The 26,016-nt window shown below is 43.9% G+C and overlaps 1 protein-coding gene across 3 annotated transcripts in view; it reads left to right on the forward strand.

Annotated features, from left to right (window-relative positions):
* TTBK2 (tau tubulin kinase 2) overlaps positions 1 to 26,016 on the forward strand; it is a 212,710-nt gene that overhangs the window by 23,389 nt on the left and 163,305 nt on the right. For all 3 annotated transcript variants that reach the window (XM_074955633.1, XM_074955634.1, XM_074955636.1), the window contains exon 2: positions 14,837 to 14,996. In XM_074955633.1, the coding sequence (XP_074811734.1) occupies positions 14,928 to 14,996 (69 nt within the window). In that variant the 5' untranslated portion in view covers positions 14,837 to 14,927. The remainder of the gene's footprint in view (positions 1 to 14,836; positions 14,997 to 26,016) is intronic.

Genomic DNA, 26,016 nt, shown 5'->3' on the forward strand with positions numbered 1-26,016 from the left:
CTCCAATTAGAATACATATAAAGAAGCTATTCTCTTGAGGCAGTGGCTCAATAAATCTGAGCCTGTCTGAGTGAGGTTTGTAGAATGTTGCTATACCCATTCTTTCTGGATTTCTTTGTCTTCCTCTCCCTTATAATCTTGTCAGATGTATACACTTTGTGATTAGAAGGGTGGACATGTGGCTTCAGCAAAGGCTGATATCATCAGTCCATAACCAGATGCTTTCTAAGAGGTGCAAGTGACTGGTACAAACTTTATTTTTTTCCAACCAAAGACAGAAAGCTGACCTAAGAAGCAAAGTCTTGAGGGTGTCTCTCACACCCCAGTTTAGTACATTAATAAATTAATTTGGTTGGCTATTCATTAAGCTGGATATTTTTAAATTTTTGCTTGAAATAAGTGTTACTTTACCATAATGAAGGACTTCATTTGTCATAAAATACCTTTTATATGCCATAAGAATTTGAGAGAAGCTGTCAAGGCTGAATCCCTACTTTGGCACCTCGAGTGCAGGAAGCAGGAGCCCGCAAGGATTTAAAAAACTAATACTTGCCACTCCAGGCTTGTATTAAACTCCCAAGGTTACAGCTTTTCTCTGACCTTGGCTTGTTAAATGCTGCCACCACCCAAATGCAAAAAAAAAATCCTTTGGACCCAGGATGGAGCACTTGGTAATTCCTCCTTGTGGGGTACCGTGAAGCCCTTTCACCTCCCCTCCGGGAAGAGCTGAGAGAAAACAAAGGAAATTAACTGGTGCCACCAGCTAATTCAACAGCATATGCACAAACCTCTTAGGACACCAATAATCCAATTCTGTTCTTAAAAAAGGTAAATTTTATTAACAACAAAAAGAAAGAAAATACATTTGGAACTTAGGTTTTTGATAGATTTTAAAAGAGCAATTCCAAAAATTAAGCACCCAAAATAGCTTTCTTGGGGGTTCAGCTTAGAGGTTACAAGCTAACAAAAGCACCTGGGGTTAGCACAGAGGAGATGCACGAGCCAAAATAAAAAATAAACCTGATTGTGTCTGTCTAAACATTCCCTATCCAAATAATTTCTTATAGGTATGGAAGATGAATTTTCATACCTAGTTCAAACCTTACACAGCATTCCTGCTATAGCATTGCTGCTTCGTGTCCCTCCAGATCAGAGAACAACAAAGGGAAAGTTTCTTTCCCAATTTTAAAAGTTCTAGTCTTCCCATTGGCTTTTTTGGTCAGGTGCCCACTCCTTTTCTTTTACCTGTGGGCTTGTTAACCCTTTACAGGTAAAGCAAGCAGAGAACAGACACCAAGAGGGATTTTACAGCTAACTGGCTGGCTGGGTGTTCATAAAAGGGAGCTACCCCCCACTTCATTTATTACAGAAGCTTATTTGACTGCAACCTTAATGAAAATTCCACTGTCTCTGAAGAGCAGGCTGACTCTCTTGTTGGTGCTAAAGAATATAATGATAAATCATCCCAGATTGTCCATTAACTGGATGTTTGTGGTGTTTTGTGACCAGTCAGCTGCCTAAAACGTGCACCAATAACCTATAAATGGGTGTTTTGGTATGGTTTGATACTGTTAAAATATGGATTATTTAGTGTTCAGTTTAATTTTATCAAAGTTGTTTGTTCTAGCTCTTTAAGGCCACTTTTTCCCCCACCAGTGTATGAAACAGATCTGTGATAGAGTTATGTTTCTCCTTCGAGTGATTGTCCATAAGTACATTCCATTCATGATGCACGTGTGCCCTGTGTGCTCAAATTCGGAGTCTTTTTGCCATCAGTGTCTGTATGACCACATATGTGACCTGAGTGTTCTCTGTGGCTTGTGTCAAGGACATGAAAAGGTGGAGTGCAACAACCACCACTCAGTTCCTCTTACTATCTCTTGGCTTCAAGAGGGAACAGCTTGCAGTCTGTGGTTTATGAACTTCTAGCACCTTTTTCAAAAGTATCTACAGCTAGGCTTGGAAAGATTAGATTTTTATCAGTAAATGTCAATTTCACTGTACACACTCAGACTACTGAAAAATATTTCCATCAGTAATAACAGAAATGTGCAGATATGCAAAGTAAGAAAAATGCTGCTTAAGAATTTACTAGAGTTTGATATAAGGATATTTACTTTGTATATTTTGACATATGCTGTTCACAGTTTGTGTTTTAACAGTGCTGAAGCTTTGACTTTTTGAATCTCAACATCTACTGTCATTGAATAATTATCTGGCCTCCCTATTGTCTGATCCCTCCACCTCCAATATTTTCTTGTAACTATGAACATTTAAATAGATTCAAATAAAAAGAAATGCTTAAAACCCATAATTTTGCACAACTGTGAAAATGTAAATTGTTAAAAATTGAAAAAAGAGTCTTAAAATAAACATAGATATTATCCATTGAAATTATAAAAAATAAAAATTGAATTCTGCCAAGCCTATCCATAGAATCATTATGATTGTATAGTTTAGTTAGTTGCCTGTTGGTGCTTTATTTTTCCAAAATTAAAATTCTGCTGCCACTGGGATGGCCTCAGTCCAGTATCCTAGATTCAAATACTGCCCCTCCCTGTGAGGGTGCTGTGCCCATCATTAATGGGCCTAATATTAATTAGGCCTAATATCTGACGTTCCAGTTTTAGCTTGTCAGCTATAATTTTCAGCTTCAAATATTCTGTCTTTAACAAGCATAATTTTAGTGCACTCCTTGAATCACATCAACATGATCTTTGTTTTAGATTCAGGTATTTTAACTCCCTTTCATGCCTTTTCCCATTAACATTTGTTGTTATAGATTATTGTAATGTCTTAAGAACTTCTACATACTTTTTGTAGTTTAGCTCATAATCTGGGTAAATTTGTAGGCCCAGTTGTCACAACAGACCCCAGGAATGCTTGCAAACCCTTGCATCTCTTCTCTGATCCAAAACGATAGTGACAGTTGCCTCGATCTAGGGGAGAAACATGCATGGGTGATCTACAGGCACAAGGCCTTTGGACCACGCAATAACACGGATGCAGATCCGTGTGCTAGAACTTGGGGCATTGCATAGAACTTGCGAGTCCTTTCTCCATCACATTTGAGGATAGTCTGTCCAAATAATAATGGATAATACAACCACTTTGTTCTACAACAACAAACAGGGTGAGGCAAGATCTTCCCCACTATGTTGAGATGTGCTTAGACTGTGGAACTCGTGCATCAGATACCAAATCTCCCTCTCAACAGTATGTTTACGTGGTCTGCAGAACAGCATAGCAGATAATCTGAGTAAACATTTCTCGTCCAGTTACAAGTGGGAGATTAAGGACTCTATCCTCCATGACACCTCTTTGAATTATGGTTATCCGTGGATAGACATATTTGTGACACAAAACAAGAAGTGTCAGATTTTCTGCTGGGGGTAGGGGAACCCAGACTCCCTGCTTGATACCCTCTTAATCTCTTGGTCAGGAATCCTGATGTACATTTACCCACTGGTCCTATTGGCTCCCAGAGTGCTCTGCAAGATCAGAGAGGGCTCACCCAAGCTAATATCAATAGCTCTGTGTGTGACCAAGGCAGGTTTGGTTCCCAGATATTCTGTTGACCTGCCGGCCAAGGACCTTGTCTCTGCTTCTGGACCTGCTATCACAGAATGAAGGGAAGGGAAGATTATGCATCCAGATCTGTAGTTCTTTTATCTAACATCTTGGCCACTGGATGCATGTCAAAGGAAGAGCAATCATGCTCCTTGTCTGTTTGGAATATCTTAGTGAACAGTAGGAAAGAGCCTTTAAGACAAACTTACCTAGTGAAATGGATGATGCTTTCCTGCTGGTGTCTCCAAAAGTCCCTGTCTCTGCAAGAAGCTTGTGTGTCTGAGATCTTAGAGTCAGACTATTGGCTTGACTTGAAACAGCATAACATGTCATTTAGCTCCGTCAGGTTCACCTTGTGGCTATTTCTGCTCATCCTCCAGTGGATAGACATACAATTTTTTTCATCTAGCTGTGATCAGATTTTTGAAAAGTCTTGCTAAGGTGTTCTCACCTATTAAAGAACAAATCCCACCATGGGACTGTAACTTAGTTTTCTTGGCACTGAGAAGCCTACTCTTTGAACTGACGGTGTTAAAAACATCATTCCTGGTTGCTGTTGCCTCTCTGAATGTCAGAGAAATCAAAGCTTTAATGACTGGCTCTCCTTATATACCATCTTTTATCCAGACAAGATGTCTCTGAGGACACCTTCTAAGTTCTTGCCAAAGGCAATCACAGAGTTTCATCTGAACCAGCAAATTAACCTTCCTACATTTTTTTTTCCTAACCTTCACGCTACCAAAGTAGAGGCTACACTGCACTCTGTAAATGTCAGGCATGCCCTGACATTTTATCTGCAAGGAACAAACCCTTTTAGATCTTTGCCGGGATTTCTTTGTCTCCATCACAGAGAGAGGATGAAAGTCAAAACCATCTCATCTCAGAAACTATGGAGGTGGATTTTTGATAGTGTGAGAACTTAAGAGGTGGGCAAAGTAAACCTTCCTACCACACTGAGTTCTCTCCCTTAGCAGCGTCATTGAAGAATATGTATATTCTGAATATTACATATAAAGCAGCCAGTTGGGGTTCTGGTCACACGTTTGACACATTAAGTTGTTACTGAAGCCTTACAATCAGATACTGCATTTGGCAAGGCTGTTTTACAATTTTTATTCTCTTAAGATTCTGAGCTCTCACCTCCATTGCAGTGATCCACGGCTTAGGAGTCAGCACTAATGGAAAGTGCACATGGACAACGCAGCTCAAAGAACTCCAGTTACTGTACTTGTAAGTAATTTTCCTATGTGGAATGTGCGGTAGATGGCCATAGCAAAAAGCCCCAGAGTTTCTGGTTAGGACTCTGAGCTGGGACCAGAACAGCTGGAGCACATTATCCTCCAAGGAAATCAGCCTGGAGCATACATCAGAGAGGAAGAGGAGATCAGGAGTTGGCTGCTGGGTGTGGATGCAAAGCCAAATAGATACACCGAAGACTTGTCTAGAGGAACTGTTAGTGTGCTGCAAGCTGAGATGTAAATTTACCTCATACTAGCCTGCTCGCTAGCTGTCAGTATGGACCCTGCTGTTGCATGCTAAAATTTCCCTAGTGTGCTTTGATTCACCTCCTCTTTTTCAGGGACTTCCTGTAAACCTCCCACCTCTTCCCCCCCCCCCCCCCCCATGACAGGGGTGTGTGTTTTCCCATGTCTCCTTCCCCTATACCAGGCTCTTCTATTCCAGGTTCTTTGATATATAAACAGTTACAGAGGTGGTTGAAGCTGCTGGGTGTGCTAACCAGATGCAGGGGACTCTGTGTATTCTCTGTTTCCCCACTCTGGTTTTCAGATTTTCATTAAAATCAATAGTATTCTGCCCACTGTTGCCTGGAAAGTTTCCTGAAAAATTGGAATAGATTGGATGTGGTGGTCAAAAATTATCATGTTATATCCAACAAACAGAAATGCTGCCAAGTTGAGTGTAGAACCTCACTTCACTGGGCCAACCAGTCCACAGCTGCAATCCTCTATCTGTGTACTATGAGGTCTTCACTGCCAAAGGTCACATGGAGCTGTGGAGAAATCTTCCAGATTAGTTGATTTTTTTTCTTTTTTTTTCCCCCCTTGAGAGAAACACAGATTACTTAAGAGGCTTGTCCAAGAGTTTATCATTTGTGGCTGTGTTGGATCAATGTATTTTCCCAAAAAGCTTAGCCATCAGCATTCCTTAACTGAAAAGGCTGGGAGAACATGTGTTCCCCTACTTGGACAATTGACAGATGAAGTAATACAAATAAATAGTAGTACTAGTAAGGACAGTACGTGGTAGAGTATCAAAACATCAATCTCTTTGGAGTTCCAAGGGTTCATGATAAATGACTCAGTCTCTGACTTTTATCTCCAACAGAATTGACTCCTCCAATATGTAAAATGGTTATGAATGTAAGAAATTTTATTCTGATTACATGGTCCCAGCTCTGAACCATTAGAAGTTGTTGAATGGTTGTGTCATCAAAAAAGGGCCAATCAGCCAATGAAAATGTATCTTTGGACTCCTGGTGTTTACATCATGTTTTGATAACACTTAATCCTTCTCTTATGCTGCATGTTTTTGAAGAGCTCTACAAATATTAGTTATTGTAATACTGTTTATTTTAGGAACTGGTAAAATTGGCCTATGCTTCAAATGTTGGAAAGTGCATGCTCAGTGTAAACAAGCAAAGAAGTGGTTTCTTTATAGAAAGCTTCAATGGGAGATAAATTAGTTCAATTTTTATCATACAGTTTTTATTCTATCCTCTTCTAGCTTAGTTTAGGTTTGTAGATAACAATACACAGAATCATAGCTTCCTGGCCAGTAAGATTTATTTTTTTTAGGGCTGTCGATTAATCGCAGTTAACTCATGTGATTAACTCAAAAAAATGAATCTTGATTAATCGCACTGTTAAACAATAGAATACCAATTGAAATTTAGTAAATATTTTTGGATGTTCTTCTACATTTTCAAATATATTGATTTCTATTACAACACAGAATACAAAGTGTAAGTGCTCACTTTATATTTTATTACAAATATTTGCACTGTAAAAATGATAAACAAAAGAAATAGTATTTTTCAGTTCACAAGTACTGTAGTGCAATCTCTTTATCGTGAAAGTGCAATTTACAAATGCAGATTTTTTTGTTACATAACTGCACTCAAAAACAAAACAATGTAAAACTTTAGAGCCTAAAAGTTCACTCAGTCCTACTTCTTGTTCAGCCAGTCACTAAGACAAACAAGTTTGTTTACACTGATGGGAGGTATTCCTGCCTGCTTCTTATTTACATCGTCACTGAAAGTGAGAACAGGCTTTCGTATGTCACTTTTCTAGCCGGCATTGCAAGATATTTACATGTCAGATACGCTAAACATTCGTATGTCCCTTCATGCTTGGGCCACCATTCCAGAGGACATGCTTCGATGCTGATGATGCTCATTAAAAAAATAATGCATTAATTAAATTATGCCGCCTCTTCTGTTTTACCCACATTCTGTCATATATTTCATGTTATAGCAGTCTCAGATGATGACCCAGCACGTGTTTAAGAACACTTTCACAGCAGATTTGATAAAACGCAAAGAGGTACCAATGTGAGATTTCTAAAAATAGCTACAGCACTTGATCCAAGGTTTAAGGATCTGAAGTAAAATCTGAAAGGGATGAGGTGTGGAGCATGCTTTCAGAAGTCTTAAAAGAGCAACCCTCTGATGCGGAAACTACAGAACCCGAACCACCAAAAAAGAAAATCAACCTTCTGCTGGTGGCATCTGACTCAGATGATGAAAATGAACATATCAGTCCGCTCTGCTTTGGATCGTTATCAAGCAGAATTTGTCATCAGTATGGACGCATGTCCTCTGGAATGGTGGTTGAAGCATGAAGGGACATATGAATCTTTAGCGCATCTGGCATGTAAATATCTTGCGATGCTGGCTACAAGGCTGTTCTCACTTTCAAGTGACATTGTAAACAAGAATCGGGCAGCATTATTTCCTGCAAATTGTAACCAAACTTGTTTGTCTGAGTGATTTGGCTGAAGCAGGACTGAGTGGACTTGTAGGCTCTAAAGTTTTACATAGTTTTATTTTTGAATGCAGTTATTTTTTGTACATAATTCTACATTTGTAAGTTCAGCTTTCATGATAGAGATTGCACTACAGTACTTGTATTAGGTGAATTGAAAAATACTATTTCTTGTTTACAGTGCAAATATTTGTAATAAAAAATAGGGCTGTCAATTAACTGCTGGTAACGCCTGTGATTAACGCACCGCACAATTAATGCGTTAATTTTTTTTAATGCGTGTTAATCGCAGACCTGTGGGCGGGAGGGCAGCATGAGCTGTTCCAAAAAACCTGGCTGGTCAGGCACAGTAACACAAGCCTCCACCAGAGGGCGGGAAGAGGAGGCTACAGAAAGTAAGGTAGTTCTCATGCCCTGGTTTTTAAAGTCTAAAAACAGGATGGCCAGGGGCTCGCCAGAGCGGGCCACCCACCTTTGCAGATCTCACCCGAACTGCCCTCCCCATGCCACCTGCATCTAGGGCTGAACCCTCCCACCGTGTCACCCAGATTGGGACTGACCACCATCCCAAGCTCAGGGGCATCATCCCAAACCTTATGCCTCCTGGGGCTGGGGCTGACCCCTCCCCCCGCTGAGCCCTGTGCTGCCCAGGGCTGGGGCTGATCCCCCTGCCCAAGTCCTGTGCTATTCACAGTCGGGGCTGGGGCTGACCCCCCCCCCCCCCCCCGGCCTGAGCCATGTGCCGTCCAGAGCCTCGTGCCACCTGGAGTTGGGGCTGCCCCCCTGCCTGAGCCCCATGCCCCCCCCCCCCCCGTGCTGCCCAGGGCTGGGACTGAGCTCAGGGGCTGACCCCCCTGCCCGAGCCCTGTGCTGTCTGCAGCTGGAGCTGACTCCGCCTCCCCAGCTCTGCACTTCCCAAGGCTGGGGCTCAGTCTCTCCCCCTCCACCCCCCCCGAGTCAAGTGCTGCCCACAGCTGAGGCTGATCCCCCTTCCCCCCTCCAGCTCTGCGCCTCCACTGGCTGAGGCTGATCATCTCCCCCACCCATCCCCAGCTCTGCACCTCTCAGGGGTCAGCTCTGAAGCCAGCACTGCCCACCAGCAGCAAATTTCTCCCCTTTCCTGCTGGCAGGCATTGCTGGCTTCAGCTGATTCCCAGGCAGTAGCCACCTCTGCTCTGCTCTGCGTCTTGCAGGTGGGACAAATGCCCAGTTTTGGCAAAGAAGTAGGGACGGGCAGGACAGAGCTGAAAAAGGGGACTGTCCTGGCCAAAACAGGAAGTATCTGCACCCTAGCCAGCCCGTGCCCTATTGTTCCCGGCCGACCCCTCGTTCTCGGGACCAACCCCCATGCATCATGCCGCTCACTCTGGGGGTACCCCATAGCGAACATGGCCTGGCGAGCACAGCCACCCTGCACCAGCCTCTCCTCCCCTGCAGTATGATGAGTCCCTGAAGTAAAATCCACCCTCCCTTGCAAACAAGGGCTCACTCAGCTGAAGGGAGCCCACCTAGCTCAGTAAAAGGAGGTGAGCCTGGTGAGCCCAGTACCAGAAACCACCGTTCCAGAAGCAGCAGCAAATCACCTTCGTCACCCTCCTCCTGCACAAGTCATTGCTTACTTCCCCGCCCCCCGTCCTCCCCCTACACTGAATGCTTGTTTGTCTGAGTGATTGGCTGAACAAGAAGTAGGACTGAGTGGACTCGTAGGCTCTAAAGTTTTACGTTTTATTGTTAAGTGCAGTTATTTTTTACATAATTCTACAGTTGTAAGCTCAACTTTCACGATAAAGAGATTGCACTACAGTACTTCAATGAGGTGAACTGAATTTTTTTTGCAGTACAAATGTTTGTGATAAAAATAAATATAAAGTGATCACTGTATACTTTGTATTCTGTGTTGTAATTGAAATCAATATATTTGAAAATGTAGAAAATATCAAAAATATTTAAATAAATGGTATTCTATTGTTGTTTAATTGCGATTAATTTTTTAATTGCTTGACAGCCCACATTTTTGTTCTGTTCTGTCCTTTAGGTGATTTTGGGGATCAATAAGTAATCATGTTAGTCTGTTTGATTTGGAAGTAACTCTTGGTTGTCAGTAAATCCAGATTCAGTTTTGTGTGTGTGTGTGTGTGTGTGTGTGTGTGTGTGTTTGTATTTGAGCAAGCAGTTGACTCTGTGTCAAGCAGAACTCGGAACCTAAATTCTTTAGAACAGCAGTTCTCAACCTTGGGGAAGGGGTACATAAAAGTTTCTAAGAGATTGTGGCAAGCCTTCTCACTTGCTCAGAATTGGTCTGGCCACCACTCTGTCATGAACAAGGGGAGAGGCCGAGCTACATTTGAGTGAGTGGCATTGGTGCTTGGGGTCACAACACTATCTATCACTTTTTGATGCTGAAATTGAGAAATACTGCCCTGAAAACTTTTTGGATATTAAGGTGTGTGCTTTTAAATCCTAGCCTGTGCACAGTTAGACAGCAGGATCAAAGGACTAATTTATTTAAAGTAGAATCCCCTGTATTGGAATCGGTGTATTAATGGCCCCAGTTCCATCTAGATTACAGGGGAAGGTCCCACTTTGTAAGGGGAAGAGAGGGACTCCAAGGTTGAGTTGTGTTTTTTTTTTTTTTTTTTTTTTTAAAGGTTGGGGAGCATGATTCTAAAAAGGGTTGAGAACTCCTGCTTTAGAAGGATTCCTTCTGTGTTTTTTGGAACATTCTGTTGCTGAATTCTGTTTCAAACTGGAAATTGTGTGGCGGCTTCAAGTGTATGTTGTGCTTTCTTGGTGTTTTTTTTTTTTTTTTTTTTTAAATTAATGCTGTTGTTTTGATACTAAATTCAAACTGTGAAAGTGCTACAGACTCTTGTAGTGACAACATTAACTGTATTGCAGAAGTTACCAAAAAGGGAAGGTGGAGGTTTTGGCAGCTGAATAGGAGACAGTTGGAGCTTTTTGCACCTGGGAATCTGTGGGTTGTGATCTGGGTTTTTGGCACCCATGAGCTTGAGGAAAGAAGACACAAGATTACATTAACTATGTTTTGTTCTCATTTGGAAGGTTTTCTTCACAACCGTTAGGGCTTGTAATTCAGGGTTAAAATATAATACTAAAATCAGGACCACTATGATGATGATATAATAAAGATGTATATCCTACCTTTTGGAATGACTAATGCAGTCCTGGTTACAAAAGGTGGATGGAAATCTTGAGTCGTTATGCAAAGAGGTTATGCACATTGCATTTTTGTACAAATTCATGTATTCCCAAGTTAAATTTATTCTGCAGTCTAAATAGCATGTTAGAGGAAAGTTGTTGTTCATATGTTGCATTGCATTTGGCTCATTCACTTACAAGATTTAGCAGGTCTTATTATAGTTCAATAGAATTTTAATACTGAAGAGTGTTATTACTAGGGCCCTACCAAATTCGCAGTCCATTTTGCTCAGTGGGCGTCTGATTTGAAAAGAATTTAATGGAGCGCTGTCCCTTTTTATGACATTATGACAAGTTCTCTCTGCCCAGCCCGGACCTGTTTAATCCTTGTCTACATTATGGAGCTTTTTTTTTTTTTTTTTTTTTTTTTAATATTAAAAGTCCATTGTTCGTAACACTGGTTAGCAACATTGGAGCCTTAGTACAAATGACTCTCTGGCTCTGGCATCCATTTTCAGCATAAAGAAAAGGAGTACTTGTGGCACCTTAGAGACTAACCAATTTAGTTGAGCATAAGCTTTCGTGAGCTACAGCTCACTTCATCGGATGCATAAAGTGGAAAATACAGTGAGGAGATTTATATACACACAGACCATGAAAAAATGTGTGTTTATCATACACATTGTAAGGAGAGTGATCACTTAAGATGAGCTATTACCAGCAGGAGAGTGGGGTGGCGGGAGAGACTTCAAAAGGTTTTCCACCCCACTCTCCTGCTGGTAATAGCTCATCTTAAGTGATCACTCTCCTTACAATGTGTATGATACACACAGACCATGAAAAAATGTGTGTTTATATAAATCTCCTCACTGTATTTTCCACTTTATGCATCCGATGAAGTGAGCTGTAGCTCACGAAAGCTTATGCTCAACTAAATTGGTTAGTCTCTAAGGTGCCACAAGTACTCCTTTTCTTTTTGCGAATACAGACTAACACGGCTGCTACTCTGAAAGCTGTCATTTTCAGCATAGCTTCAGTATGATCTTTTCTAATAGGGGGTAAAAAAATTTACTGGCATTACTTTATGGGTGTAATAATGCAAGATTAAATCATTGTGTGGGGATACTTCCTAATTTTCCTGTGTAGGCGAAGCATTAGACTTGTTTAGAGTAGGTTTAACTGACAGTGCTGAAAGCAAAAACTCCATGCTAGGGTCTCAAGGTTGCTTGTACAAGTACAGTTGAAACCATGTTAGCAGTGGTGGAAAATTTTTGTAAAAGGTTCCTAATGTAGACAAGGCTACTGGGGCTGTTTGAAAAGACCAGTTGAATCAGGGAGATTGTAATAAACTTTTAAAAACGCGCACACACAATTACCTACCAAGAAAACCAGTCTCACAAATTGGGAAAGGATGAAATTATGGGTGTGGGTGGAAAAAACTTCCCATTGTATGATTTGAGGGTATATGTCTCCACAATTTTTTCAGAGTTGTGCAAATTCTTACTTCTGAGGGCATGCTGCGCCAAAAAATTAAACATTCTACGCACAATATTTTAAAATTTTGCAAGTTTTATTTGTCAATAAATAAATGCAGAGGCTCCAGCATGCCAGTGGGGAGCACATGCCACATGACTGTGTATGAAGGTGGGAGATCACACTGCAGCCTCCACACCCCTGAGACACGGACTCAGTGGTGAGGCTGCACTCGACCCCGACACAGCACAAGGCCTGGGCCTACCCCAGAAACACCCTGGGACCCTGCCCCTCTGCACTAGGCACACCAGGTGTGGGGCAGGCAGGCTCAACCAGGCAGGATCCAGCTGTGGGAGGATTCTGTGTGGGACAGTCTGGATGCAGGCAGCTCAGTGGGGGGCGGGGTGGTGGTGGTCTAGGTGTGGGAGGATCTGGATGCACAGAGGCTTGTTGGGGGGTTCCAGATGCAGGGGCAATGGGACTCTGCAGAGGCTTCCAGGTACAAGTGGTTGGGGCTCAGCAGAGGGAGCTGGTTGTGGGGGTCTCTGCAGGGGGGACAGGGTGCTGGGGGCGTGGGGCTTGGTGGGGTAAGGGTCTGGGTGCAGCTACTTGGGAGTTGGTGGTATGAGGGTCTGAGTGTAGGGGTGCAGGGGGGGTGGGGCTCTGGAGAAAGGGGGTCTGGGTGCAGGGGGGCTCCGGGTGCAGGGGTTGAGGTTCAGTGGGGTGGGATTTGGGTATGGAGGGCTAGGGGGGTTCTGGGTGTACGGAGTGAGGCTTGGTGGGCGTGTCTGGGTCTGGGAGGTCTGAATGCATGGGGGTTGGGTGGATGGGTGAGCAGCTCCCCTGCACAATGACCCCTCCCCTTGCAGCTGAGTAGCGATGGGGCCGGAAGCAGGGGAGGATGCTGAGCTTTTCTGCAGCAGGGGGAGGTTTCTGGGGGTGGGTCTGACACAGCCCCAGCTACTCCTTGCTGGGGAAGAGGAAGTCCCATCTTCTCCTGCCTCCAGCCCAGCCAGGACTAGCAGCTGATTCCGGCTCAGGGTAGAAGCCACTGGCTGGGGTGTCCATGCAGTGATTTACCTCTCCATGGGTTACTCCAGGTGCCTGCAACAATGTACCTGTACAGCTAGGGAGTGGTGCATGACTGCTCTTGCTGCTTCCCTTTGCTTCCCTGTAAGAAAATAGTTTTTTCTGCAGGGAAGCAAAGAAATCTCTGGGGGACATGAATTCTGCCCACGCGCAGTGGTGCAGAATTTCCCCAGGAGTAAAATTCTAAGCTGTAATGAACAGGGAAGGGGTTTAAAAAATTCCATCTTTTTTTCTGTAACCTTTGAAAAAATTCTCTTGCCAAACCATAATAGCAGCAAATGTGGGAACTGGCCCTCACTTGCCCATTCATCTGAATGAGGCGTTAACTTCAAAGCCTAATTGGGAACATTACCATTGTTCTATTAAGGACAAAGAAACAAAAAATCAAAACTTCAGACAAATACTAAGTTAAATGTGCACAACAACAACATGTTAAAACAATCCTAAAATATATATAGGAGTGGCAAGTTTAGACCTGGAAATAGGTTGTGCTTAAAAAATGTAAACATAATTTTGCACCTCAGGTAGACACAGGGGTTGTGTACAAAGGAAAGTAATACTGGTATAAGCTAAGGTGTGAATTTAAACCACAGAACTATATTGGTGTAACTCCCCATGTTGACACAGTTATTCTGATATAAGAGGGCCTTTTTGTTTTAGCTTATAGCTGATCTTTGGAAGAGTTTAAACTAAACAAAAAAAATGTGATTCTTATTCTGAAATAAGTGTGTCCACTGGGGGAGTTAAGCTGGTATAGCTATACTATAACTGTGTAGACAAGCCCATAATTTATGAACTTTAAAAACATATTAGCTCATCATGGTTGATCAGATGGGGAACCATTGATTTCATTGGGAATTGGACTGGGCTCCAAGATACCACATTTATATCACTGTATAAAAATCTAAGATAGATAAGATCACCAAAAGTCAATAAATTCATAAATTAAACTGGCTGCCTTGTTCATGCTTAGAATTTTTTCATACTTGTATTTTTCTGGCTAACTGTGCAGTTTAATTTGTACTGTTAAATCATAATTTTATATACACAAACACACCATCAGGCATAATATACATGATGTCCAACAGTGTAGAACGGTAACTTCTTAATTTTAATTTTAGCTTCTTTAATTTCCCCAATTTTTTTGTGTGCGACTTTTAATTGTGCAACTTTAAAGTTACATTTAAATGCAATTTGTTTGCATTTAATGGTGATTTATAGCCATTTCAAACTCCCAGTATATTCTGATTGCTACAGAATATAACTTGTTTTCGGCTCTTGGCTCCCTTAAAATGGTTTCTGTCCATTAAATATCATTTTAGAGGTAGACTTGGGTTAGTTCCAGGTAGAGTTGGCTAAAATCCATTTATAAAAAAAAATAGGGATTTTTTTGTAGTCAAACTTCTGTTAATTGGAAGTTTTCTAAATTTAGTTTTTCTACATCAGAATGGCCTAGCTCAAGTCTGTTAGATTAGGAATGCTTTTGGGGCCCATGCATTAATTAATGACACCTGATGTGCTGCTATTTGTTTTTCTAGCCTCAGGTTAAATGGAATCCACCTCTGGGAGCTGGATGATCGGTACTGACAGAGACTCATCATAGCAGCTCCACCACATCTGGAGATTGCAATGAGTGGGGGAGGGGAGCAGCCAGACATCCTCAGTGTGGGAATCTTGGTCAAAGAAAGATGGAAAGTGGTGAGTATGTCTTGCTTTCATTTCTTCAATTAAAAAAAAAAAAAAAAGATCTTTGAGGTGGTTTTTGCTTCGTACCAAAATGTATATTTATCTGCCCGTACCAAATTCCTCATAAGTCTGATGCCCTTCCCTTTTATTGGACTTCTTCACTAATGCTTGCACTGCACTATCACAAAGCCCCAGCCTCTAATGGAAAATACACTGAATTACCTGATCTCATTTTAAAATGAAGTTCAGTTTTGCATGGATTTAAGAGGTTTTCCCTGGTTATCAGGATCTGAAAAAGCTTGTTTAAACCCAACTGCAAAAACCATTTATGACCAAAGGGCCAGATTCTGATCTCAGTTAAAAAGGTTTAAATCCTGAGTGAACTCTGGTTACCTCTGTTGTTTTAGTGCAGTTTAACTGTTACTGAGCACAGAAGGTGGTAATAAATTCATAGTTACTTTAAAATCCATCAGGAAAAATATTTCCGACAGTCTGTGTCCAGTCCACACTGACTAGGGAAAGTACCTTAAATCCCAGTTAGGCTGATTCTGGTTTTATAACCAAGTTCTGTCTAACACGGATTGTTAACCCAGTATATGTAAATGGGGCCTAAGATACAACCTTTGGAAAACAAATACATTTAACGTTGTAAAGAAGCATTGTTAAGAAAGAGAGCAATTTAATGTATAGGATGTATCTAGCAGTAGTTTTAAATTGGATCATATTCTATAAAAGTGTGGCCTGCCTCAATTCCCCCGTTGGTGAGGCAACAATGAGGTCACTTCAACTGTGTGGTCAAAGAGAAGACAAACACTGTACTTTACAGCAGTATATTTCCCTTTAATAAAGCCTTCCGGAAGGAGCACTTGTATGGTGGTTTTATAGGCTCTTATTTTAAAGAGCAGACAAAACTTAATAGTCCCAAAACAAAAGTATCTGGGTTCTAGCAGCAGCTCCTTCTGCTGTAAGGCATCAGGCTTCTTTACTCCCTAGAGCAGTGGTTTTCAAACTTTATTTCTGGGGACCCAGTTGAAGAAAATAGTTGATGCCCGCAACCCAGCAGAGCTGAGGATGAGGGGTTTGGGGTGTGGGAGGGGCTCAGGGCTGGGGTGGAAGGTTGGGGTGCAGGGGTGAGGGCTGTAGGGTGGGAATGAGGGGTTCAGGGTGTGGGAGGGGGCTCTGGGCTGGGGCAGGGGGTTCGGGGGTGGGGGTGTAGGCTCTGGGGTGGCACCAGGGATGAGGAGTTTGGGGTGCAGGAAGGGGTTCCAGGTTTGGGGGGACGCAGGGCTGGGGCAGGGGCTTGGGGTGCGGGGTTGGGGCGTGGACTTACATCTGGCGGCTCCCAGTCAGCGGTGCAGCTGGGGTCCAGAGGCAGGCTTCCCGTCTGTCCTGGCACTGCGGACTGTGCCGTGCCCTAGAAGCGGCCAGGAGCAGGTCCAGCTTGTAGGTGGAGGCATGCAAGTGGCTTTGCGCGACTCTCACCTGCAGGCAACCCCCCCACCCCCCCCCCAGTTCCCATTGGCCGGCCAATGATTTTGGGGGGGGGGGGAGAGGAAGTGTCCCCAGTTCAATGCTCGGGGCGGGGGCAGCGCACGGAGCCCCGTGGCCCCCCCTGCCTAGAAGCCGGACCCACTGCAGGCCACTTCCAGGGCGCAGTGTGGTGTCGAAACAGGTAGGCACTAGCCTTCCTTAGCTGGGCAGCACTGCCAACGGGACTTTTAATATCCCGGTCTGTGGTGCTGACCAGAGTGACCCAGCGCCTGACATGTTGTGACCCAGTACTGGGTTGCCGCTCGAAGTTTGAAAAACGCTGTCCTAGAGAGTTTTTGCAGTATTACCCCTGCTTGTTTAGGGTCTTTCACAGGCCACCCTGCCTGGAGAGTTTTGTAATCAGCTCACTGTTCCTGCTTTAAGAGCACAGTTTCTGCCTGACTTAATCTCCCTAGGAGCTCCTCTCCTCCAGAGCTTCGTTTCTCCAGAGGAGCCTTGTCTGCAGCTCAGGTCTCCCAAGCCTTTTATTAGGCCCAGGAGCTCCTTACTTAACTGCCTTCGAGCCACTTAGTTAATCCCCAGGTGGATCCTTTCCTTCAGTCTGCCACAGGTAGGCTGGGCATCTGACCCACCCCTTAAAGGCCAGTCCTGTGACACAGATATAATTATGAGATAGGGACTGCCTAAAGCTCTAAAGTTTCTTGTGGGCAACTCCTCCCTGTAGCTGCTAATGTTCATGTTTTGGGGTAGGAAATTGAGCTAATTTACTCTTTGCACTCAGGATTTCCCTGCAAAATGTGCCAGTGAAAAAGGCAGTGAGGGCAAATTTCAGAATTACCAAACTGCTTTTGTGATGTAGAATCCTTCACTTGACTACTAGGAACTGACTTTTTTTGCTGTGCGAATGCAGTTTTTAATTTTAAAAAATTGTACTTCCAGGAGGTGGAGGGAAGCCTGGTTTTTACATTTATGGTGGCAATATAAATGCTGTTCCTGATTTTTCGGGGGGGAGGCCAGGGGAGGAAGTGTCCCCAGTTCAATGCTTTTCTTTCCCTTGGGAAAATCCCAGAATTTGTTGCCTGAAATAATTCATTGTGTGTCTCTAAACATGTAGAAAATGATACATCTGGGAGTTAGGTAAAAATCTGCAGTAGAAGTACATTTTATCAGAATTTTTGATGACTGTATTTTGCTCTTTTTAATCACATAGAGTAGACACAAACATATGTGTAATCCAGCAGCAAAAACCTATGTTAATTCAGAGTTCAGGTTGCTTGTTAGTGTGTTGTCCACTTGCAAAAAGTTGAGTTGAGCAAACCCTGAATTTCTAAAAGCCAGGGCATGGCCAACCTTACCGCTGCATGTCCTGGTTTTCAGAAATTTTAATTCTGCTCAACTCAGCTTTCTGCAAGAGGATGACACCACCAAACAAACTTAACTCTGCATTAGTGTGATTCTTTTCTGGTTCAAACATTTAGGAAATTAATGGCAAAGATATATTGTTGGTAGGAGTTAGTAATCTTATACGTATCGTGTCCTGCAATTTGCATAGTGAGCCAGCCAATCCCCTCTTCCTTCCCCCTCTCCAATCCCTCCCCCCAATCAGCTGGGCCACACCAGTCCTGTTTTGGCATATCTTTCCAGCTTTGCCCCTTCCATTTCTCTTCATTCCCCCCTCCAACCTGGCCTCCTTCCCACTACTGTACCCACCCACCCCCTGCCTTAAGCCGGAAATGCATCTTCCTGAAGTCTTTACTCCCTGATATACAAATTGTTTCTGTTGCAGTTATTCCCCCATCCCACTCACAATAACCCAACTCACATAGAGAGTCTGGAGTTAAGGACAGCCTGTTACAGTGGAATGGTATTCATGGTTGTGTTTCAGAATGGTTGGAAGGTGGAGTTTGTGTCAGGGCCAGCAAGAGAAATCGGACATGGTTTCTGTTCCAAAATACTGACAGTTTTACGTTTGACAGAAAGTTCCTCTGACACCTATCCAATAGATAGACTACATATGTGAAAAACAGCGAGGTGTCAGAGCTTATAATTTTTCTGTGACACACTACACATTTTTTGGTCAACCATGAACACTCCAAGTTCCCGATTTAATGTTCTTCCAACACTTATTAATGACTTTCACATTGACACTGTACAATCAGTTATGCAGACATTCAGCCATATCACAGAAAACAATAGCATTTCCTAAATACAAATCTGTGATGTGGTCCCAATCTGCACTCATACACTGTGTGAGGTGTACAGCCAGATCATAGCTGCCTAAGGGAATCACAACAATGTCTGGTAGATCACAATGTCTTAAGTCACTGGTTATGTGCTGCAGAGTGGGCAAAACATGATGCCAACACGAGCCACCTCTTTCCGCTCAAAGCAGGCCGTAGTCCATAATCTCCATGTTTTAGTGTACTCCTTGCTGGTCTGCAAACTTCTGCAATCTCATGATCCAAATATCATCCAGAATCCACATGTTGGCAACCTTGTCAGCACACACATTTCTTTTCCTTCAGAGAACAAGGGACCTGCACTGTCAGTTCCAAATCTACGTGTTATATGTCTTTGGAAACATCACATTAATCTGCCCTTTGATCAGGAAATAGCCACTTGCCCTCCCCTTCTCCCCCCTCCAGGGCGAGTAAAATAATATTCTCAAACAACCAATTCAATTTCTGCCTACCAGCTGCCCTAATTTCCTGTCCCCTCTGTAGCTGCAACACCTCTTCTTGTCTCTCACTCTCCCCAAGTCGTCTATTTTCGGCTCTTGCCCATCCAATACAACAAAAATGTTGGTTAGATCACCTGCTGACTGTTATGCTGTGTTCACAGTAAATCTCCCCATAAAATGAAAACAAGTTGTATTTTGTCAGTGACAACTTGTAGCAAGCAACATTAATTAAATCTTTATTGCATAGGTGTACAAAGGCTCGAACTAGAAACATCAATGGCAGGGATCAGTGGCCTTGGTACATTCTCTTGAACTACCCAGGCAAGCGTAAAAGGGCGGAATCCTTCAAGAGTGCACATCTACATGAGGAAAGAAGTGAATGTGTTCTTAGTTTGGGTCCCCAAAGATTTAATCGGTACCATATACTACATTTGGTAAAACCCAACGGATTGAGACCAGTTTGACCTTCATCCCATCAGTAGTTAGATCTGTACCAAAAAACCTCCACCTAGAAACTTTTTGAAAAATAGTTATTTTTTTTAGGCTTATCTCCTCAACCCCTGGCTCAAGTGACCCCAACTTTGGGTTACTAATCCTACTCTGCACCCTCCACAGGCACACCACATTTCAAAGGAATCCGACTAAGCATGTTGATTTTAGAGGACTTAGAAAGGTTGACCTTTAAACAGAAGTTATGATTCAACCTTAACTAGAATGGTGCTGCTGCGCCATCATAATTATAAGGAATTTCAGAAGATCACCAGATTTTAAAAAAACTTGTTTAAATTCCATTTGCTTTGTTTTTAATCAATGAAGGCAAGGGAGAATATTTCTAAGTGTGACTATATTTTAAAAAGTGGCTATAAAATGATGTTATCAGTGTTGTCTCAATCACATCTTATCTAATTGCCTGCTTTGAAAATGCAATATGAGATGTGAAGGTCAAGCTGGTTCTTCTTTGGGTGATGGGACATGTGCAGCCCACGCGCAGTCACTGGAAATTTTCCTCTCAGTGGTACCTGTTGGGGAGGCTTGAGCACACTCTGCTGTTTCACACTGTTGATATTGGTATAAAGGGTCTAGCCAACCCTGAGACCCCTCAGTTCCTTCTTCACACCCATGACAGTCACTGGAACTGGAACTCTTTTGGCTTTAGCAAGTATTCTTAGTGGACTGTGTTCTCTTGTATTTTACTGTCAGTAGGGTTGTTAAGGTTTTTAGTGTTAGGTTTTTACTCCGAGGGTTTCGGTCAGTTCCCAGTGCCAAGGGATGCCTTGGTCACTGGGCTTCAAGCCCCGTGTTTTCTGCAGTAAGGCTGTGCCCATGAGCGTCTTGCACTCCAGTTGCTTGAAGTGCCTTGGGGAAGCTCATATTAGGAAGTGCTACCAAATTTGCAGGGACTTTAAGCCTCGCATGAAGAAAGATCATGAAGCCAGGCTAAAGTTTCTACTCATGGAGATGGCTTTGAGACTTCCATCTGAGCCAGGTTAGTCAGACTTGGCACCAAGTGGCTTGGTGTTGGTAAGGAGTGTGCCTCCTATTGTGCCTGAGTCCCAAGACCATTCACCATCCCCAGTACCTAAAAAGAGGTGTAAGAAGCAGACTGTTGAAAGGGGGAGATACCCAGCATCAAAGTCTGCTAGGCATGAGGATACAGTTTTCTTCTCTGCTTTGGTACCACAGAAGATGGCACCACTGACTCTGCAGTTTTTGTCAAATCTGGAACCAGAAGGAGCTCCTTCGGCATCCATGGCACAGCACCTATCTCAGTACCAACCACACTGGAGGCATCTGCGGCTGCCAGAGACTTCCTGATTCTGTCATTGCTGGTAGTAGTACAAGGGTTGATGCTTTGGGTGCTGGTGAACATAGGAGAACAAGCAGGTTTCCTACAGCGCTCAGTACCGTGCCAGTTTCATGTACCTTTGATGGCTTGCCCTTTGGTACTGTCAAAGGGAAAACCCGAGATGCTCACTTCTCTGTGGGCCTCTCCACCTTGGCACCCATTGCCGGCACAATCTGAAACAGCTCCTCCATAGTCTGTGGAAGGAGAGTTGTCATCTTCCAAATCTGAGGTTGGGTCCTACATTACTTGTCCTCAGAGAGCTCTTGCTATACCTTCTCCAGATGTTTCCACCCTTCCATGGATCCAGTCACAGGAGTAACATTGAGTGGTTGGCCAGGAGGTCATTGGGGGACTAAGCCTGTCCACTGGTCTTTGTGGAATCTGTGGGGCTTCCCCCCATTTTGATTGACATTGGAAAGTCATGCGGCACCAACCCACAGGGCCGCACCCGTTCCTGATTCCGGTAATGAACTCTGTACTGGACATCAAGAGCTGGCTCAACAGGACCCAGCAGATCAAAAAATGGAGGAAAAGCATCTGCAGCCGTGCTGGCCGTGTTGTCGTCCTCCCCTGACTAGGCAGTCTCAGGAAGGGGCATGTTGCCTCACCCAGATGGCTATAAAGCACACCAAGAATTGTTAAAGAAGGTTTACTTAAGTCTGGGCATACAGGTGAGGAAGAACAAGAATCCTCACACTGTCTGATCAGTATTTTAGCCGCATCCAGAGCAGCTTGCAGCCAGGCCCTTGCCACTGATTTTCCCTCATCCACTACTGAGAAGAACGCCTGCCTACCATTTTCTGGAGCATGTCTTTACATTTTAGCATGGAGTCCCATACATTAAAGTCATACCTATCCAAAAATGCATGCTGGTTTGCAGTCCTGAGATGCAACCTCCCCAGTAAAATAAACTTTCCTACCAATCGTGTCTTTTTTTTTTTTTTTGCGGGGTGGTATCTTTTGATTTTGGAGTTGTGCCCTGATGCCCCTTGCCTTTCCCACTCATTGGCACCAGATTCTAGTAGGGAACCGGGGCGGGGGGGGGAGGGTGTGTGTGTAAAGGAATTCAAACTTGAGCAGGTATAAAATACCACAGCCCCTTAAACTGGTTCCATCATGGCCTCATTGATCCTCACACTGTCTGATCAGTATTTTAGCCACTGCAGGTCCTTGCAGAGTGGCCCTGCCTCTTAATGAGGCCATGATGGAACCAGTTTAAGGGGCTGTGGCAGTACCCTGCATCCCTTCCTCCCTGCTTCAAAAAGGGCTGAATGCAAGTATTTTGTACCTGCTCAAGTTTGAATTCCTTTACACACATCCCCTCCCCCCCTTCCCCCCCCCCGGTTCCCTACTAGAATCTGGTGCCAATGAGTGGGAAAGGCAAGGGGCATCAGGGCACAACTCCAAAATCAAAAGATACCCCCCCCCCCGCAAAAAAAAAAAAAAAAAAAAAAAGACACGATTGGTAGGAAAGTTTATTTTACTGGGGAGGTTGCATCTCAGGACTGCAAACCAGCATGCATTTTTGGATAGGTATGACTTTAATGTATGGGACTCCATGCTAAAATGTAAAGACATGCTCCAGAAAATGGTAGGCAGGAGTTCTTCTCAGTAGTGGATGAGGGAAAATCAGTGGCAAGGGCCTGGCTGCAAGCTGCTCTGGATGCGGCTGGCTCAGCTGCCATGTCCATGGGTTTGGCAGTGGACAAACATAGGAGTTCCTGGTTGCAGTTCTCTGGGCTCCCACAGGAGGTTCAACAGACTGCAGAACCTGCCCTGCAGATACGTTTTTTTCCGCCTTCTAATCTGCAGTAACCTCAGGGACGGAGATGATAGGGGGAGTGTAGAAACATTCTACACTCTACGATTCTGGGGGGACTGCATGGTCATCTGTGCTGCTGAGTGCTGCTGAGTTCGCCATGCTGACCAAACAGGAAATGAAATTCAAAAGTTCCCAGGGCTTTTCCTGTGTACCTGGCTAGTGCATTGGAGTTCAAAGCGCTGTCCAGAGTGGTCACAATGGAATACTCTGGGATAGCTCCTGGAGGCCAATACCATCGATTTGCGTCCACACTACCTCAAATTCGACCCAGCAGGTCGATTTTAGCGCTACTCCCCTCGTCGGGGAGGAGTACACAAGTCAATTAAAGAGCCCGTTAGGTCAACGGAACGGGGTTGGTTGTGTGGACGCATTCATTTTAAAATCGACCTAATGCCGCTAAATTCGACCTAACCCCACAGTGTAGACCAGGCCTGGGGGGGGGGGGGGTCACGGGTCACAATTTTTTTTGGAAGTTCAAAGGGTGTTGCCAGCATAAAAAGGTTGAGAAACACTGGGTTAAAGGACTCAGGGGCAACTCTAAAGCCCCTTGGATTGTACACTCCAGCCCCTTCCAGGAAGCCCTTCAGCCTCAGCAACCCCTCCAGTAGTCTGCTTTAGCTTTCCAACAGGAGCGGCAGAGAAAGGAGAGTAGAGGTGTTAGGCATAGATCACCTTCTCCTTATACCTCTGCATCAATGCCTGCCCCCCCCCCGAGACATCCAGCGGGTTCTAAGAAGGTATTTTGATGGGATGTTTGAGCATGCAGTACCAGTTCCCAGGATTCCAAACTCTTTTCCTTTGCTTGCAAACAGCCTTTCCCATTTCTTCAGTGTTTGGTCCAGTATTTCTGTGGTCCATTGGATGTTGAGCACTGTAGAAGTGGAATACACTCTCCAGTTTATTTCTACCCCGCCTTTCCACCTTCCCTCCCTCCCGATCCCTCTTCCGAGATCCCCTTTCACAAAGAACTTCTGGTCCAAGAGCTTCAGTCTCTCCTTTACATCGAAGTCATAGAGGAGGTTCTTCAGAATTTAAGAGGGAAGTGTTTCTACTCTCATTTTTTCCTAATCCCAAAAGCCAAGGGAGGTCTCAGGTCTATTTTTTAGATCCATGTCAGCTCAACAACTGTCTCAAAAAGATAACAGTTCACATGGTCACCCTGGCATCCATTATTCCCTCTCGGTATCCTGGAGACTGGTTTGGCATCTTCAGTTCAAGAGACATCATCTTGGTGTTGATATACCAAGAGCACAGAAAGTTCCTCATTTTTATAGTGAAGCACTCACATTACCAGTTCATAGTGCTTCTGTTTGGCCTGTCTGCAGCTTCTCAGGTGTTCACAAAATGCATGGCCATGGTAGCAGCGTTCCTTGGCAGACTAGGAATGCAGGTCTGTCCTTACCAAGATGATTGGCTAGTCAGGGGCTGGTCCAAAGCTCAGATTATATTCAGCATTCAACTCATTTAGTCAGCCTTCAAGGCCTTAGGCCTGCTGATCAATGCAGACAACTGTATCCTTTGCCCAGAATAGATAATAGAGTTTATAGGGGCTGTGTTGGACTCAATACAGGCCAGAGCGTTTTTCCCAGAATTGATATTTCAATCTGTTTGTTTGTTTGTTTGAGACTGGATGAATCTTGAGATCTGTCACAACAGCCTGAAACTGTAAAAGACTCCTAGGGCACGTGGCCTCATGCACATATGTAGTACAACATGTGAGGCTGCACCTCAGTGTACTTGCCAAGCTGTCTTCATCTAGACAGTGTGCTCACGGTACCTTAATGGGTTCTAATTTTGCTGAACTGGTGGTTGTATCCTCTCAATGTTTGTTCGGGCATGCCTCCTTTAACCGTTGATGATTCTGGTCTCAGATGCGTCTGCTCTAGGGTGGGGAGCTCACCTGGGGCTCCTCTGAGCTCAGGGTCTTTGGTCCTCGAGGAAGCTCGCTCTTTGTATCAACGTCGGAGAGCTCATGGTGATTCGTCTTCCCTGTCAGGCTTTCCTTCCTCATATCAGGGGGAGAAACCTGTTTTGTTCTTACAGACCACACTACAGCAATGTTTTACATCAACAGGCAGGGAGGAGCTTGCTTGTCCCTCCTTTGTCTGGAAGCAGTTCACCTTTGGGAATTTTGTATAGCCCATTCATTCAACCTTGATGTCTCTCACCTTCCAGGGGTGCAGGACGTGGCAACAGACCACATGAGCAGGTCATTTTCCAGTTACCACAAGTGGTCTCTTTGCCTGGATGTAGCCAGGTGCATTTTTCCAGCAGTGGGGGACTCCCCAAAATAGACCTATTTACGAACAAGTACAAAAGAAAATGTCACCAGCCTTCTGCTACCCTGGGCAGAAAAGCTTTACTACGCTTTTCCCCCAATCCCACTTCTGTGCAGAGCGCTGCTAAAGATACAGCAGAACTACACCCAGGTTATTTTAATAGCCCCAGTGTGGCCCCACCAACACTGGTTCTCTACTCTACTGATCCAGTCTCACTCCTGTTGCACCCTGATTTGATCTCTCAGAACCACGGTTGGCTGCTCCACTCTAACCTGCAATCCAAGTCATTTTACAGCATGGGAACGCTATGGTTAAATTCCAGAGTGCAGGCTTGCTTGGAGCAATTTCATTAGGTCTCACTAAGTAGCAGAAAGCCCTCCACCAGGGCTACTTTCCTGTCAAAATGGAAGAGATTCTTTGTCTAGGCTTGTCAAATTGGAGTCTTGCTGATGCATTCGGGCATCCAACATATACTTGACTGTCTGCTGCACCTGAAACAGCAAGACTGAGCAGTTTCTTTTATCAGGGTTCACCTGGCAGCCATATCAGTTTTCCAACTTCACATGGATCACTGTTTTTTGTTTTTTCTAAATCCATGACAATTAGATTGATTAAAGGCCTGGAAATATTATACCCTCGATTAAAGGGAGCCCATTCGCCCTTGGGACTTAAACTTGATTTTGTCTAAATTTGTGGGACTACCATTTGAGCCTTCAGCAATGTGCTCCTTACTGCACCTTTTGTACAAGGTAGTTTTCCTAATTGCTATCATTTCTGCCAGAAGGGTCTCTGAACAGGGTCATCTGGTCCACCGTACACAGGCTTTTTTAAAGATAAAGTGTACTTATGCCCTCATTGATATTTTCTCACTAAGATAGTTTCAGATTTTCATATCAATCAGTTTACTTACCTGA

The sequence above is a fragment of the Natator depressus genome, chromosome 6 (assembly GCF_965152275.1).
Source record: "Natator depressus isolate rNatDep1 chromosome 6, rNatDep2.hap1, whole genome shotgun sequence".
In the NCBI taxonomy this organism is placed as follows: Eukaryota; Metazoa; Chordata; order Testudines; family Cheloniidae; genus Natator; species Natator depressus.